The 17610-nt window shown below is 41.9% G+C and overlaps 1 protein-coding gene across 3 annotated transcripts in view; it reads right to left on the bottom strand.

Annotated features, from left to right (window-relative positions):
* Positions 1-17610, bottom strand: part of FLT1 (fms related receptor tyrosine kinase 1) — a 184498-nt gene that overhangs the window by 26604 nt on the left and 140284 nt on the right. For 2 of the 3 annotated variants that reach the window (XM_061628494.1, XM_061628495.1), the window contains exons 17-22: positions 16419-16554; positions 5518-5622; positions 3896-4009; positions 3433-3521; positions 2644-2803; positions 2192-2289 (exon numbers count right to left, since the gene is read on the bottom strand). In XM_061628494.1, coding sequence (XP_061484478.1) covers positions 2192-2289; positions 2644-2803; positions 3433-3521; positions 3896-4009; positions 5518-5622; positions 16419-16554 — 702 coding nt within the window. Of the gene's footprint in view, positions 1-2191; positions 2290-2643; positions 2804-3432; positions 3522-3895; positions 4010-5008; positions 5082-5517; positions 5623-16418; positions 16555-17610 lie in introns of those variants that run through there. The other variant, XM_061628496.1, reaches the window with a different exon arrangement.

The following is a 17610-nucleotide window of genomic DNA, read 5'->3' as shown; positions in this document are numbered from 1 at the left end:
AGCCATGTTTTTAAGGCTCGGCGAAATGTATCTAGGGAAGGGGCATGGCGAAGATCGAACGGGAGGGAGTTCCAGAGAGTGGGGGCCGCCACTGAGAATGCCCTCTCTCTAGTCCCCACCAACCTAGCTGTTTTCGTTGGTGGGACGGAGAGAAGGCCCTGTGTGGCTGATCTGGTCGGGTGGCTTAGTTGGTGGTACTGGAGGTGCTCCTTCAGGTAAACTGGGCCGAGACCGTATAGGGATTTAAAGGTTAAGACCAACACCTTGAATTGGGCCCGGAAAACAACTGGAAGCCAATGTAGATGAAATAACACCGGCGTGATGTGATCACGGCGGCGGCTGTTTGTAAGAAGGCGTGCCGCCGCATTCTGCACCAGTTGTAGTTTCCGGACCGTTGTCCAAATAAATAAATACATTAAAAATAAAAGCATGGCGGCCAGTGCAGATTGATCCAAATGCTGTCATGCAATGGCAGTGAAGGTAGCTTGGGATTCAATGGATACTGAGTTGGCTCAGCCCACTTCGCCCTCAGAATGTCTCACTTCAGGGCTTTCTGTTAGCTGCCACGGGGTATGTGTGTGTATCCTGCCAGTGTCCTGTCCACCCACATATTTGGTGGCTGGCAGGAGGCTGGCTTAGCCAGCAGAGCTGGGTGGAGGGACACCTCCATCCAATCTAACCCTCCCCCCAGCCTGGCACAAAGGTTTTTGGATTGCTCTGACCATTACTACCCATGCTCACAGGATGCCAGAATGGCATGATTTTCTCCTGATGTCTGAATGGCAACAGGAAAGTGGCTAATTCAAGCCTCCCACATTAGAGGGTTCTGCTACTTGGATGTTACTATCAAGAAGGCTCTGTCTCATTAGCTTATCTGCCATACCCAGGGCCACATTATACATTAGGCTTAGTAGGCTGAAGCCCAGGGGCCCGGAGCTCTTGGGGGCCCATGCATAAGCTAAAAAAAAATATAATATAGATTTTTCATTATGTACAAAAAGAAAATGTTTCCACTTTGCAATCGCATTCATAACGTTCTAAAAGGATGGCTTAAAAGACATAATGCACACCAGCCAAATAAAACAGTCCATTCAACATTTTATTTTCTACCATATTACTGCGCCTGCGCGCTGCACCGATATTTAATATTGATCACTGTTTTTAATCTTCGCGGTTTGTGGCGTGCATACTGTATGTATAGGCAGGGCTGGTTCGAAAGGGCAGCCAGGTGGGCATGTTTAGAATCCTTGTACATAATGGCCTTCAAGAAGTTTTTCCAAATGTATTCATTTGTCTTCGTATTTATTTATCGCTTTTGACAACCAACTGCTCTGGAGAACGGTCATTTTCTGCACTAAAACGTGTTAAAAACTATCTACGATCCACCATGAAGGATGATAAACTGAACAATTTGGCATTGATGCACATCGAACCTACTATTCTCAGAAAAACAGATTTTTTGCCAATTATTGAACAAATTGTTGAGAGAAAAACAAGAAAATGTTTTCAATAAAATGTGTTTTATTGTGTTTACCATAATATTAATATTAAAAACATTATTGAAAATAATAATTACTAGTAAAAGAGGTAAGCCATGCTAACAAAATAACATACAAGTCTATTAATAAAACTATGTATACTATCAGTCCATTACCATTGTAAGGAGGTTGAGAAAAATATTGCCTAAGAGGAGAAGGGCCCCCAAACACCAATCAGCCTAGGGGCCCTCCTCAGCTTAATCCGGCCCTGGCCATACCTCAGGACAGTGGTGGTGGGACACAAAAGAGGCTCTCATCAAAGATCTGAGCAAGCCAGCAGAATTCTCAGCACCTTAACTAAAATGATCTAAAACTGTTTTAGCATAATAAATAATAGTAATAATAAAAACCCACTTTAAAAAAATCTGTAAGTGGTATACATACATTTGTCATTCATAGTCACTGCCTTTTTTCTAGATAAGGTTTTTGGGGTTTAACAACAGACAAGCAACAATTTAAAAGATGCAGCATTTTCCAGCAGTGCCAAAAAAAGCTGAATTTGTTCAATTTCTGTCTGTAGCTATCCTCTGTTAGGAAAAGACTGGAATGCAATATGAGAATAATATTGCTAACCTATTATGCTGGCTGTTGGAAGTATTACTGAGATAATATCTTCAAATTATTATTATTATTATTGAGGGGGGAAAACTAACCTTTTGAGATGATAAGAACTCCATGCCTCTGGCCACCTGAAAGCTGTAAGAAATCAGGTCTTCCATAGTGAGGGGCCACTTGTAAAAATAATCAGAATCTGAAATAAATTCAGCACATACAAGGTTAACATGACTTTGTGTTGCCTGAGGCAAATTTGCTCTCAGTAGAGTATTTGAACCTTAGTTCACTAGTGAGAACAAAAAACAATTCTTGCAATATGCCCAGCACTTCCCCAAGGACAAGGAAGAGACCATAGAAACAGTCACACATCTTCCTGTTAGATTGGGTAACTCTGTAAATAAGCTTATTTTAAACCATCTTTTCTTGGATCTGAGTATCTCTCACGGATGTTTATGAGGGTGATAAATGGAGAAAGAAAATGTCAAAGATGCAGATCACACTGTAAAAATATCCACAGACTGGATGGGAAGAGGAAGGAATTAATACTTACCCTCCTCTTCCTCTTCCACATCACTTAAACTTTTATCTTCCTGAAATCCAGAGCTTGCTAAGCTCTCTCGACTTGGGACGCTCTCCAGTCTTTTTTTTCTACCACTGATCGGCTCAACATCCTTCTCCTCCGTCATCAGCTCTCCTTGAATGGATGCATCCTTTAAACAAACACACACAGAGGAAATGGCAGAGCAACACAAGATGGAACAGAAGGTATTCCAGTGGCAAGCACTTTGAGTCCCATTGATTTCAGTAGGATAGTTAAGAATGTGCATTAAACTCTCCCATTACAATCAAGTATTTAAAAATTATTAACTTTAGCTAGATTGTGCCCCATGCTGTTTGTCATCTTTCCTTTCTATTACTTTTTTAATGTGCTGGTCCTTGCTGATCACTAGGGATAGAGGAGAATTTGATTCAGTTCACATTTAAAAACAAACCTACCAAATCAGTTTCCAAACTGAAACACAGCCATCCTTCAAAATTCACACTTTCCCAAATTTTGCAGTGCAGTTCTCAGGTCAAGTAATGTGGATAAAAATGCATTACTAGGGTAAAGTGTGGATAAAAATGCATGTATTAGCAAAAGAACAGCATACAAAATGGATTGTAGCGCCCACATGGAGGACTGCAGCAAAGCGGAGATGGTTTTCCTTCACTTTTCACATTATAAGCGGATTGGGTTAATACAGATTTAAAGGGGGAAACTGCGTCATAGCTTCAGCTTGCCTGAAACGTCATGTGAACCATGCAAGTGATGAGCTGGAGAAATAAAATATGGCATTACCTTGTTGGAAGGAAAAAAAATCCTTTTGCTCTTCAAGTAGCTTGATAAATTTCCATATTTGCAATATTCAACTATCACCATTAGTGGTCCTGTAAACAAGATGAGAAACATTTTGATGGGGAATATGACCTCTTTGTCCTTTGTGTCATTGTTCAAGTGTATGTTTTAAAACAGAATTCAGTTGAAAGAAATCATGTTATTTTCAATGATGTCTCTGCTCCAGCCTTTGTTTCACATTGCTAGGAAAATGGCCTATGTGAGATTTAATTCAGGCTTACGCCTCAAAAATGTGTTTTCAACAAATTGTATCAAGAGTTAAGACCGGGTTAAGATTAAGCATTAAGAAGTATCTTCCACCCTACGATAAATTAATGTACAAAGAAAAGCAGGCTATATTTAAATAAATAAACAAATGATTAAAAAATAGCAAACCATAACACCATATTTTTGTCCTTGTTTGTACCTCCACTCTTTGTGCAAGCGCCCAGCAGATTCACAACATTAAGATGATGACCAATGTGTATCAAGATCTTCAGCTCAGTCATCAGAGCTTTATACTCGCTGGCAGTGGCTCCTTCTGCAAGGCCAAAGGAAATGATTTGGTTATGCTTAGAATACCTCCTACCTGAATCTTTCTAGCCCAGCTCATGTGATTTCTTCATCCCCTGCTACTACTTGCTGCTATCACCACCTGCATTCTCTTGGCTGTTGGGACTCCTTTAGCAAACCTGAAACCCCGGTAGGAACAACACTGTAAGTCCAGAAGTCTGTAACTGCAACTGTTGGGCTGCTGGCTATGCTCTCCAGGTTGGATCTGCCACCTCTATATAGTCCTTACTGCTGGATCCTTCACCTGCTGGTACCTTGAAATCCTACTTCACTGCAAGTCACCTGTTTACATCTTTGAAGCCTGTCTCCCTGATGCCTGGGACATCATTCATTTGCATCTTGGTATCCCCCCATCCTCTCTTTGAATCCCTTCTGTTTCTCCACCTCAGTATTTTTAATACCTTCATCAGTTTTAAGGTCTAATCTTCAGTGGATGTATATGCTGGAACTGGGGATTTGGACGGTATGGAACTAGTTCTGGCTCTCAGCTTCAGGGCTGAATCCTGCTAGTAAACCTGACAGAGGAAGGTCAGTGACTGTCCAGATATTTAGAACATACCATAATTGTTTTAGATAAATCTACAGAACAGGGAAGGCCGAAGTTACTAATTTACCTAACATTTTAACTGCTTGGAAAATCTGTAATCTGTCAATCCTCAAAAGCAATCAGGAAACTATTTTATGCTAGAGCGACCACTAACACATTGCAAATAAAATAAAATCAACTGGAAATGCACCACCAAAAAGAACAAAAAAAAAAAGAACATTGATTTGTATGAAATTTGCATGTGCTAATTTACATGTATAGGTGCAAATTTAGAAATTACTGCAATTTAAATAGAAATACAATACTTCTCCCCATAATGGGAAAGACTGTGGCCAGGTGACCTGTGTACTTACTCAGTCTGCTGTCCAAGTGCTGTTGATGGGCGGCTTCAAGGCCCCTGCTCTCCCTTCTTAAAGTTCTTTTAAGTAGGACTTGGACCAGAAATCCCTTCAAATACTATCCTCTGACAGCCCTTAAAATAGAGGACTGTACTCTGTAAAGTAGGACACATGGTCACCTTACTTTATACGTCAGAGCATTGCTCCATCTAGCTCAATACTACCTACACCAGCCTTCCCCACACTGGCATCCTCCAGAAGTTTTGGGCTACAACACCAATCTTCCCTGGCCATCATCATGCTGGCTGGAGGTGACAAGAGCTGTATTCCAAAATATGTGGAGGGAAGGCTGGTCAAGACCAACTGGCAATATCTTTCCTGGGTTTCAGGCAGGAGTCTTTTCCAGCTCTACCTGGAAAATCTAGGAACTGAACCTATGACCTGCATGCAAAGCCTGATCTTTACCTCTGAGCTATGGCCCCTGGCTCAGATGACAACACAATTTCAACAGATGTAGACAGCTGAAAATGGGGGCCCCACTCACTCAGAACACCACCAAGTAAGAATAGAATTATTCTGCACCAGACATACCTTTCAGCATTTTTACTGCAACTACTTTGTACGTAGGTGACTTTTTAATTCCAAAAGCAGCTGCTTGTACTACTTTCCCAAAAGCACCTCGCCCAAGCGTCTTTCCTGCATGAAAAACAAATCACTGTTGTTGTTGTTGAAAAAGAGAAACATCTTTGGATATACTCATAATATTAACCTTGCCATTATGTTTAAAGTTCTGACTGTGCCAAAATGGCAATAATCCACAGGGAATTCCTGAATTCATATATAACAAACTTTATATATAAACCACTTTCACAGGCCCATGCCCAAACAATTTACAATGTAACTGGAACCCTAAATAGTCTAACCCATTATGATGAAAGTATGAACACAGATGGGGAAATGAACATAACTGCAAAAGGAGGAAATGATCACATGTAGCTGCTTCTGATCCAGAGTCTTTTGATGGTAACTATTGTGTTGTGGGAACAGCAGAATGTGAGATACTTGTGCGGTCAACTAAGAAATATTTACTTGTTGGAAGTGGTCTGAAATATCCAGGGTAATAATTTGTGACAGTTAAAATACAAAATAACAAATATTTACTCATATTTCAGCTCATGCTTTGGGTCTAGCTCACGGTTGAGCCATAGGAATGACACAGTAGTATTGGCTACTGCTGCTTCAAAGGCAAGCTTGCACATTAGCAATTCAAGTGTTGCAAAACTATAGTAAAGCAGTTGAGTAGTGCTGGTATGAAACACTGCTTCTGGAAAATGCAGTAAGACACAGCCGTAACCACCGAGGCCAGTGCCAGGCATGACTGGGTCCTTGGGCACCACCCTGCCTCGGGGCCACAGCACTCGCCCACATATCCCACCTACCTTTCCTGTTGTCTTGAATGCAGTGTGCAGCTGCCATCAACCAAAATGGTGGCAGGGCTTCCCTAAGGGGCTGATGCTTCTGCAGCCATCTTGGCTGTTGGTATGCATGCTCACTACCCTACCTGCACACATGCCTGCCATCAACCAAGATGGTGGCAGGGGCATCAGCTCCTTAGGGAAGCCTCCGCTGCCATCTTGGTTGATGGTAGGTATGCGTGCACAGCTCACACAGCATTCAAGACAACAGGAAAAGTAGGTGGGGCGTGTGGATGGGCATCACAGGCCCCTGTCTGTATGGGGGGCCTGGGTGCTCCCTCTCTGTGTTCTGTGGCAGGTTCAGGAGTCGATGCTGCCATGGATTGCAGAACGGGAGCGCTACCCTCCCACCCTAAGGAGGGGCCTAACCTGGCAGCTCTCTGGCACTGGCCCTGGTAACCACCAGTACTAGCTGTTGTTTCAGCTGTTCATTTCCCCTGCAAGGATTAGAATGGGCTTTGGTACCTGTTTGGCACTTTGTGATGCAATCAGTCTCTGTCCAGAGATAGTCTTAAGATATTTTTGTGGCTAAGGCAGAAAATGGAAATGATAAACTAAATAAGTTATAAACTAAATAAGAGAACATTTGCTGTCCTTTTAATGGTACTCCCCAAATCTATTTTTCCGACCGCAAATTGCAAGTATTGGGGCAGCAAGCCAATTCCAGTTGGGACCTCAGCAAGGACAAAGCGCTAAAGCCCTCTTCCCCTCTTACCGTCGTTCCACCCTCCCTTGCCAGCTATTTTGTTTAAAAAAGAAGTCAGCTACACAAGGGCAAACTACATGGCAAACGTCACATCTAGTTTGGTCCGAAGATGCCATAACTCCCTACCTAAGTTTTGGGCCGGCACCAATCAAGTCCCAGCTAGCCGCCTCACCTTTCCACTGTGCTATCTCCCTACTTGCGTGAAGATGTATGGTAAAATGTGTGGTAAACTGATCATCTGCCCACATGGGCTCCCAGAGTTAAGAGTACATCAGCAAAGTGAAGGGGAGAGGGGGCAATGAAACCTGTTTGTGGCAGGAGCCTGATTCTGTCACAGAGCCCTTAAAACCCCGATGCAGACCAGGCAGAAATCCAACCAGTGTCAGCGTAACCTCTGGAATTTCATTGTTGTAGGAGAATTTTGCATTTGTTTTGATTAATAATAGTCCATTTACTTAGCACATTGGAATAAGCAACTTGTAAACCAATTCTGTGCTCAATAAAACACCACAGGGGTATTGCTGTATTTGAACACTTGGTATATTTTCCAGATTTTTTTTTCTATCTGAACAATCTCAGATCCATGGAAAACTCTAATAAAACTCACCGCTTCTCACACACACACACACACACACAAAAACCCTCTCTAATATTCTGGTTTCAGTTACATTATGTTTTTGTGCCAGACATTGGCTCCTAAGCACTTGTAGAGGATATTTGGATATTTTAATTCTTGGACACAATGGTCCTCACTTGACAAGCCACAGAAAATCCCTCCAGCAACTTCAGAAGATGACATACAGAGTAGCATTATTACAAATGTAAAGTGCAATCCACATCCCACAGAAATTAATGGCATAAACTCTCAATGACTTTTACAGGTTGTAATCTGGCAGAGTCTACAAAAAGCTACACTGGTTGGAATGCAGGTACCCGGAGGGCCACCTTCTCCCATATAAGTCCCCCTCCGCTTCTGAGGTCATCATCGGGGTGGCTGCACTCCTAGCATTGGTCCTACAGAATAGAAAAACATAGTCCAGGAGCAGGGCCTTTCAGTTAAGTTGGCACCTGTGATTGTGGAAATTGTTCACTAAAGAGGCTCACATTGGGATTTTCCAACAGTTGGCAAAAACTCTTTTTTCAGGAGGGCCTTTGGAAAGTTATCTTGACTTTGTTGTGTTATTTACTAGATGCTTCATGTTATGTTGTTTTATATTGAGTTATTTATAATTTCATATTGAGACAGATTTTGAGTTTTGTGCATTATTGTGAGCCTCTGTTTGAACATACGAAACTGCCTTACAGAGGGGCTGATCATTGATCCACATAACATAGTGATGTTTGCTTCAGTAGATCTCCAAGGTCTCAAGCGTACAACCGCCACACTTAGATAGTAGGGGGTTCAGGAGGGATTTGAAGGAAGTAGGAGAGGTGGCATAACGGGTATTCTGAAGGGGGGCAGTTGCAAGCATAAGGGGCAGCAAGAGAGGGGTCTTTTGAGGGAACAGGAAAGGGGGAAGTAGAACCATTAGCACAGCACTGTCAGAACACAAGGATAGGATAGTAGACACATTATAGATATTCCATGATTGCTCAGATTAGAGCAATACTCGACATTTTCAGGCCTATAGCCTGCCTTTAATTACAACCTGCAACATGGGGAACCCCCACATTTAATTTTGAAATGATACATGTTCAATTTCCTGTTTTTTTATCTTCTAGGATGACCAGAGGAGGAGGAGGAAGAGGGGGCTTGTAGTTGCTTAATGGTTGCACAAAAGAGGGGAATTTTTGTAGATGGCAGCCTTGTCATGTACGGGTGAGAAAAGTTGCATCTGCTGAAATTTCCTTTTCTTCACAACTTTAAAGAGTTCAAGAGGCCTGGCCTCCTCTGCCTTTGGTCACTCTGTCTGTCTTACTCTTTTTTTCTTTTTTGAAAAAACAAACAAACCTATATATATAGGCAATTAAATGGGTATAAAAATTGTTTATTTAAAGGCATTTATATGCTGCTCAACCAATGGAATTTCTACAACTGCCAGTATAAGTGGTCCTAAATATAGGCTCTAAGGACATTTCACTAATAACATGAATCAGTCCATGCGAGGAGCACAATTTAGACAGCTCTATATAGACTTTTAGAATCCATGGTTAATGAAAACTGGGAGAAGGAAGCCCCCCCCCAACTTCCACTGTCCACATCCAAAGGTCTGAATAGAGTCTATGCACATGTGCAGACTGCTGAGATCTTCACATAAAGGTCAGGAGTGGAGCAGTGGGCAGAATCCACTGACCGTTCCACATGTTCATTATCTGGGAATGAATGCATCAAGAGTGGGGGCAGGCGGCTAATTTCCCCCCTCCCCTGTGCATTTACCTAACAAACTAGGACTTAGATTGCAATACTACTGTGCTTTCCTGGAAATATGCCCCAGTGAGTTCATCAGTGGAACTTACTTGTGAGTAGATATGCATATGATGGCACTGGTAGCAGCGTTAAGAATTAATGTAGTTCATTGGTTCCTAATTTAGAGCTATGCATTATAATTAACAGGCCTGATAAAGAAAAGGTTTGGTGGAAAGAGAAGGCATGCATCAAGTGTAGAAAGAAAATATGTGTGGGACTAAAACAAAAACAAAAAAATCCTCCACAAGAACATGTCATATTTACAAGATAATAGCAATACAAGCTGCCAAGGTCAGTGAGAGGTTGGACTGACTCCCATGTAACTGGGACTTGTGCAGGAGATGATTAAACAAACATGCTGCACCCAGCCAACTTTTCAGAATCTGGTTTTCATTCATGATCACAACATTCTTTCCTTGTTTATGCTATTTTTTTCCACATTTACACTGCTCCCACTCCAGATTTGTGCCTCAACTTTTAAGTGCATGCTGGAACTGAATTAACTAATTCCTGCCAGGGAGAGGTATTCCGTATAGCATACTCCAAGAGTCTGGTTTGCCAATAAGTGCACATTCGACAGAGAACTGTAGCCAAACATGGCTCCCTCAAGTGCATCTCTCCGATACATGTTCATGTTTTGGAAAACACATGCTTGTTGTGTTCACACTTGATGTTGTTGAGATGCACACTTTAAAAACATCTTAGGCTGCAATCAAAGATACACACACTTAGGCTGCAATCCAAAACATGTCTACACAGAGGCAGGCTCCATTAGGTTCAATGGGACTTACTCCCATGTAAGTGTGTGTTGGATTGCAGCCTTACTCAGGAAGACCCACTGAATTAAATGGGACTGACTTCTGAATAGACATCCATAGAATTGCTGTTGTAGCATTTTCCACTCTCTTTAGGATGCGGGAGTCCCTCCAGCACAAAGTGCCCCCCCCCAGTGCCACTCTAGTAATGTCATAAGATCTAGGCCATATGGGAGATGTCCATTATGCAGTCCCTTCCCAGGCCAGCGCTATCTCTCCTAGAAATTGGGGTGGTGTGGGAAGGGGATGCATTGTGGTCTTCTCCCATGTGACGATCTCCCATGTGACGAGTGGCTTTGACACTGCCCTCACTGCGTGTAGAAGGGAGCAAGACTGCAACAGCAACCCACGCAGGGGAAAGTGGGGAAACTTCCAAGAAGCTGAGCAATATAAAGGATGAGCCTATCAAGTTCAGAACGGACTTAATGCAACAGTGATGGAAATCAGCGTGCTTTATCAGCATTCCTAAGAGACTCATGCAGTTTTCTTATGCTGCTTTTAGCATTGTAATTATTACATAGTTTAATTATTGATTATATTTTGTTTAATGTTGTGCACTGCCCTGAGCTCCTTTATGAGGAAGGGTGGTATATAAATGTATATATATCAGAAAGTCCTAGGTTCTTGGGAGTCAAATAATATATTTTTATTGGCCAAGTGAAGCAAGGCCAACTTACTCCATTCAGCATTCGTTTTGCAATGCAATAACTGTCTTACACATGAGATACTGAAATGAAATGCTGTATATGTATTCAAGGCAGAATTCAACCTTTATTTATTATTATTTATTAAATGTATATCCTGCCCTTCCTCCCAGAAGGAGCCCATTTCAAGTCTGAACTGCCCTTTCTACTTTTGAATGCATGACATAATTGTCAATTCCATTTAGACACCTATTTGGGCATTTGGACTGTGTATATTAATTTATATATTTAAATGAGGACAGAATACTTATTAATGTCACCTAGCACTGGTTTGTTGTTTGTGTTTTTTTGTTGTTTGCTGCCCTGGGCTCCTACTGGAAGGAAGGAAGGGATAACAACAACAACAATAAAACTTATTTTCTGCTATATTTGCAGGCTTTTTAGATAAAATCTGAACATCACCTTGACATAAACATCCTCACACATGTACACACTGATTTTCTAAAGGAGGGGGGAAAGTGCAAAATGTAATATGATGAGTCGTATTCAGTGCTAGTCCTACACAGAACAGACCCATTGAAATTAATAAACATGACAAACTTAGGTTCATTAATTTAAATGGGTCTACTACTGTGAATAGGACTTAGTTGACTACAACCCATTGCAACCTCTTTCTCAAACACCAAGTCATCAAGATGGTGCAAGATGGACAAACCTCTGTGCTTCAAGTATGAATGAGCCAACTTCAACCTCTGCAACCACTTTCAAGGGAGATGGGGCAGATGCAAACACACCTCCAAGCAAATATGTCTTGATAGACTGGGACTTCTAAGCTATCAGTATGAAAGCTTGTGTGCACCTTCAAGACAAAACTTTGCATTTCAAGTTCAATACCCACTTTTTCAAGGGGGTCAGGAAAGAAGAAAAGCAGACTGCAATGCATAATCTGTCTTGAAGCCTGAACTTCAAAGCAGGTGGTGCTCACTATTAGAACAATATTATATGTAAAAACCTTGGCTTGGCCCCCACAGGAAACATCTAAAGCAAATGAAGACAATGTAATGCTGTTTTGGAGACTGAGCCATTGCATTGCAAGGTTGGTCTGCACAGTAACAATGACATCCTGGGTTTGAAGTTGGAGCACTAGCTTGACTCCCACAGCCATTTTCAAAAGGAAGTTGGGAATAGTGAAAGAGGTTGTGAAGTAACATCTGAAGTGAGGCCTCGTAAAAAGGAGAAAAGAGACAGCTCATGTGGCTTAAACAAGAAACTAAGCTAATGTTCTTCTGAAGGCTACTGCTCTGGGGGACAAAGAAGAACTGAGTGGGAAGGTGCAGGGTCCACCCTTTTGGGTGTGCACACTGGCTCTGTAGGGCATATTGTGCCACCAAAACTTGGTTCTAGCTTAGTCTTCCCCAGTCAAGTGCCCTCCAGATGTTTTGGACTATAACTCCTATCATCCTTGACCATTGGCCATGCTGGCTGAGGTTGACAGAAGATGAAATCCATCAACATCTGGAGGACACCAGGTTGGAGAAGGCTGTTATAGATGTTAAAGGTGTTCAGCATAGGCATGCATAGATATAGAAAACAACACTATGCTTTGTTTTTTGGCTAGGAGAAAACCTGAGAGCCATTTCTGGCACTACTCAAATGCATCCTTCAGTCAAGACATCGCTGATTCCCTTTATCTACTGGAGGCTAAGACACAGGTTTGGCTAACTGCTTCCAGGATTCTGGGAACATGGATGCCTGACTCCCAAGAGGGCACAGGTAGTAATTCCCATAACACTACAATTTTCAACACTTGTGAATGCATCTCCTTGGGGGGTAATAGTTAACTTCTGAATCAGTCCTGGAACAGTGATGTTCAGTTCAGTTCTGCTCCCAAAAGGGACCAATTGCATAGATGCTGTGTCCCTTACATCTGGAGTCTAAATACTTCTGCAAGGGTCAGATATCAACAATTGAACTGTTTTTAAACAATTCAGATTGAGAGCAAGAGGGCAGCAGTAACAATTAAGGGCAGAGCTTGGAAAAGTTACTTTTTTTAACTACAACTCCCATCAGCCCAATCCAGTGGCCATGCTGGCTGGGGCTGATGGGAGTTGTAGTTTAAAAAAGTAACTTTTCCAAGCTCTGATTAAGGGGCATAATCTTGAGATGCAGACTCTGTTGCTTTCTGGCATTAACAGAAACTGAAAGACTACACTTTTTAATCAATTAATTTGTTCATTCATTGTTAAATACTGCAAGGCCAGTGTGGTGTAATGGTTAGAGTGTTGGACTAGGACCTGGGAGCCAGGTTTAAAAATGCCACACAGCCATGAAGCCCACTGGGTGACTTTGGGCCAGTCAATGTCTCTCTGCCTAATTTATCTATCTCATAGCATTGTTGTGATGATAAAATGGGTAGAAAAGCGATGCATGACACCTTGAGCTCCTTGGCAGTGGAGGCTGGTGGAACCTAGATCTGGTGGGACACCTAAGATGCCATGAGGTCATATAGGCACAGCCTATGAGGTCACTCCTTGTGAGGTCCCCATCTTCTTTCCTTGGAAAAAAATATCAGTAAACACTTAAGCAGTACAGTTGTACAAATACATAGCACCAAAAAAAATGTCTCACCTTGATACATCTTTCATCAAGATAAAATTATAGCAGTTTCTCCACTGTCATACAATGAGCTTCATTAAGTGGGGATTTGAACCCTGGTCTCTCAGGTCCTAGTCCAACACTATATCCATTACACTGCACTAGCATGTTACATGGTTAGAATTACACTAAATGGAACACTATAGGCTGGCAAGAATATCAAGAGATGCAACTGGTTTCACCAGCTGATTCCCAATGCAAAATACAGTTGGCAACAGTGAAGGTTTAATCGTATCTACATTTATATTAATAATAACATTAATATTAATAATAATTATTGTTGTTGTTGTTACGTGCACAGGCCCTGTGGCAGTGGTAGTCCTGGTCAGAGGGGAACTATTTCTGGGGTTGCCAGAGAACGACATCCCCTTACTGCTGTGCTGGATCAAGGCAAAGGTCAGTCTAGTCCATCGTTTAGCTTCCCACAATGGAAACTAGATGAAGCCCACAATCAGAGTTTGACTTCAATAATCCTTTTCTGTTCTTTGCCTCCTTCATCATATTTAGAGGTAGATTGTCTCTAAATTGGAGAAGGAAAGTTATCTGTCAACTTGTTGCTATATGGAACCTCTGAATATGCTGAAGTTGGGGAGAACATGCTGAAGTTTGGTAAGGAGGGGGGCTGCTTGAAGGGGGAGATTTGTTAAGTGTATGCACGTTTTGAGGCCAAAAGCTCTTTCTGTTGTTGAACAGAAAGGGCTTTTGGCCTCAAAGCGCGCTCACACACACACACGCACACACACTACCCCTTCAAGCAGCCCTCCACTCACCAAAATTCTATCCAACCCAGCAACATCAAGCAATGAACACACACACAGAGTTCCTCTTTAAGCAGCCTCTCCAGTTGCATTTCAACACAGAAGCCTCCAGAATGCTCTCTTCTCCCCATCCAACAAAGCAATTGCCAATGAAAGTACACACACACCCCAACTCTCCCCCGCTTGCCCTTACAGCCCCAGACCTCAAGAAAGAGTCAAGAAGGAAGGTAAGCACTTCCCCAAATCAATGCTAGCAAACTGCCTCTCTCAAACCCCAAGGAGGAAAATATGTTGCTGCTGTGTAAATTCAGTAGTCACCATTCTCCCACCCACTACAATAATAATAGGGGCTTACCTTCTCCTCATCCAAGAAAACCTAAGCTGTCTCAATCAGTTTCTCTCCATTCATCATACATGTAAAATAAGTAAAATCAATGGCTGCCGCCATATCCAATTTTTTAGCTTGGCTGCAAGTGTGGGTTAAAAGTGAGGGAAGGGAATTATGCAGGGCACAGACTCAGAAAGAGGATACCTACAGGCAGAATGCATGGTCCTGATTGGCTGGGGGAGGCGTTCAGAGGCCCTCCTGGCTCTCTTGTTTATTTTCTTTTGATATAGGAATGAGTCCATTAACTACTAAGAGAGAAGAATGAGGGAGTGGGGAAATGAATGAGTGTTTTGTCTACCGCCCTCCCTAACTAAGCCTTCTGTAACCACGCTTGGTTTTTTTAACTGTTTTCCTTCCAGAAGACAGAGGATAAGTGCATCTAGGAAGCCTCTTAGCCAGTGGAAATGTATTAATATTACTGTGGGTGTCAGAGAAAGACTGGCGTATGGCTTTGGAGGTTTGGGGGGGGTTCAGAATTTGGGACAGTGTCACCCATTTTGCCCAACAAAGCAGCCTCCCTTACTCCTTGGAGGAAAGGTGGGATATAAATGTAACAAATAAATAACATCTATCTATGCTTTTCTGAGTATGTTGAAAGACGTGTGCAATAAGCTTACAGTTTAATCAACAAAAACTACCCAGCATTTTTGTTTATTTCTTATTATGGTGGGTTACCAGAGCCAAAATGGCTGTTTAAAAAAGAGAGTGTGGTCCATCCCCTGCCATGGATGCATCTGTACAGGAAAATTCTGAGCATCCTCCCCCAGTTGGTTGTGCAACGTACACAGTCTGCAACACAGCCATCCATCACCATTCACTCTGGCCCTGTTCTCTGCAGGTCACCAGTGCACAAGCAGCCTGTATTTTGTGTGCATGCTGGGGCCTTGAGGAATTTTCAATCCTTCCATGCAGAGCTCGGAAAAGTTACTTTTTTGAAATACAACTCCCATCAGCCCAATCCAGTGGCCATGCTCTGCTTCCATGAGAGGTATGCATGTGCATTGCATTATGGCTGAACACATTGTTGGTACAACATGTACTCAACTATTAGAGGCGGGGTCAGAGGACTCGATAAAGCTCCACGAAGAGCCCTTCCTCCATGCCCAGACATATATGCATGCAGATCTGGGCATACAGGTGGGAATAATTCATGCCAATTAAGTCCTTGAATCTCAACCCCACCAATTAAAACTTGCCTCCATTAATTACAATTTGTCACCACTGAGCTTTAGGCTGCAATTGAATACACACTTACCTGGGAGTAAGACTCAGTGAATACAATGGAGCTTACTTCTGAACAGACATGTATATGACTGCACAGTTAGTAAATTACAGTGCAATCCTAACCATGTCTACTGAAAAGTAAATCCTATTGAATTCAGTAGGGTTAACTCCCAGGTAAATGGGACTAGGGCTGCAGCTTTAATCTCCAGATTGTTTGGACTCTGACTCTCATCAGTCCCAACTAGCATAGCCAGTGGTCAGGAATGATGGGAGTTTTAATCCAACAACATCTGGAGGGCACCAGGTTGGGGAAGGCTGGTTTAAACCAATGAAAGCATGCAAGCGTTGTGAAAACACGTCTGTTTTGTTATTACTAACCCAGAATTCCATGCAATTGTAGAGTAATAAACATATTATTACCCAGTTTAAGCCTTTCCCGGGCAAACTCCCATTTGCTGGCCTCATAAGGAAGTCGTTCACATTGTTCATCTAAGGGGACTTCTTCAGGATCCATTATGATTGATAAATAATCTGTCTTTATTTCAGAAGAATAAGGCTAGAAAATAATGCAAAAATTCCCAAGTCACTACAAAATGTAAAGCAATTCTGAGCAAGTTCTCCTGGCTTTGGTCAGGAAGGTGGTAGGTTAATTAGATACGACTGCTGCACCTCTTGCCATATGGATGCACAGTTCATGCTCCAAAGTACAATCTGTTAAAGATTCTTCATTTTAACATTGCCATGTATTTTTCATTATGACTGTATTTCCACCACCTTCTCTTGCACGCTTGATTTCGTCAATTAAATCCATCTGAAGACCTCCTTAAATAATTGCCATGTGATAGAGATTCCAGTCTGTACTTTCAGTCAGGAGTATTTTCAGAAAAATGACTAACCACAATGTCTAAAAATAGCTTTGGCGGACAACTGTACAAAAGAAAATACTGGCATATGCAGCAGATGAGTTCAGCTGTCAATGTTTGTTGCTTTAAAAATTGCCAAATGTGGTTTAAAAATTGTGCAAGACTTAGATGTAATCTGCAAAAGCATGCATCAGTAACATTTTGTGTACATATTTTTTAAATATTCAAGAATTCATATATCCCTGTAGGCACTTGCCTACGCAATCTTATTTCCCCATAGTCATTCCTAACAAGTAATTTCGAATCACTAGACTGTTTGAAGGATTAACAATGCAATCCCATCCATACTTGCTTGGGAAACAAGCCTCATTAAACTCAGGGATTTACTTTTGAGTAAATGTGCACCGGGTCAGATTGTCTAACTGTGATTCAGGGAGAAAGGGACAATTTATTTCTTGTGCCAATGGGACAACTTCAATAGCTTTTCAAGACATTAATTATTTAAATATTTATAATCCACATTTTCATAAAAGTATATCAATATACATTATTATAATACAATCAATAAAAGCATCAGTAAAAACTAGGGTTGCCAGGTCCATGGCCTGAGACTGATCCTGTATTTTTAGGAGGAGAGAAAGTCAGCCAAGTGCAGGTGTTCTTGCAACCCTGTAATGGGAAAAACCACAAGGTGGAATTCTCCCTCCCCCCTCCCCAACTTTTAAAGATACAGAAGACCTCTTTGAGGC

Source organism: Rhineura floridana, chromosome 5, assembly GCF_030035675.1.
Source record: "Rhineura floridana isolate rRhiFlo1 chromosome 5, rRhiFlo1.hap2, whole genome shotgun sequence".
In the NCBI taxonomy this organism is placed as follows: domain Eukaryota; kingdom Metazoa; phylum Chordata; class Lepidosauria; order Squamata; family Rhineuridae; genus Rhineura; species Rhineura floridana.
The sequence above is the reverse complement of the archived record's forward strand: the minus strand, read 5'-3'. Positions and strand labels throughout refer to the sequence as shown.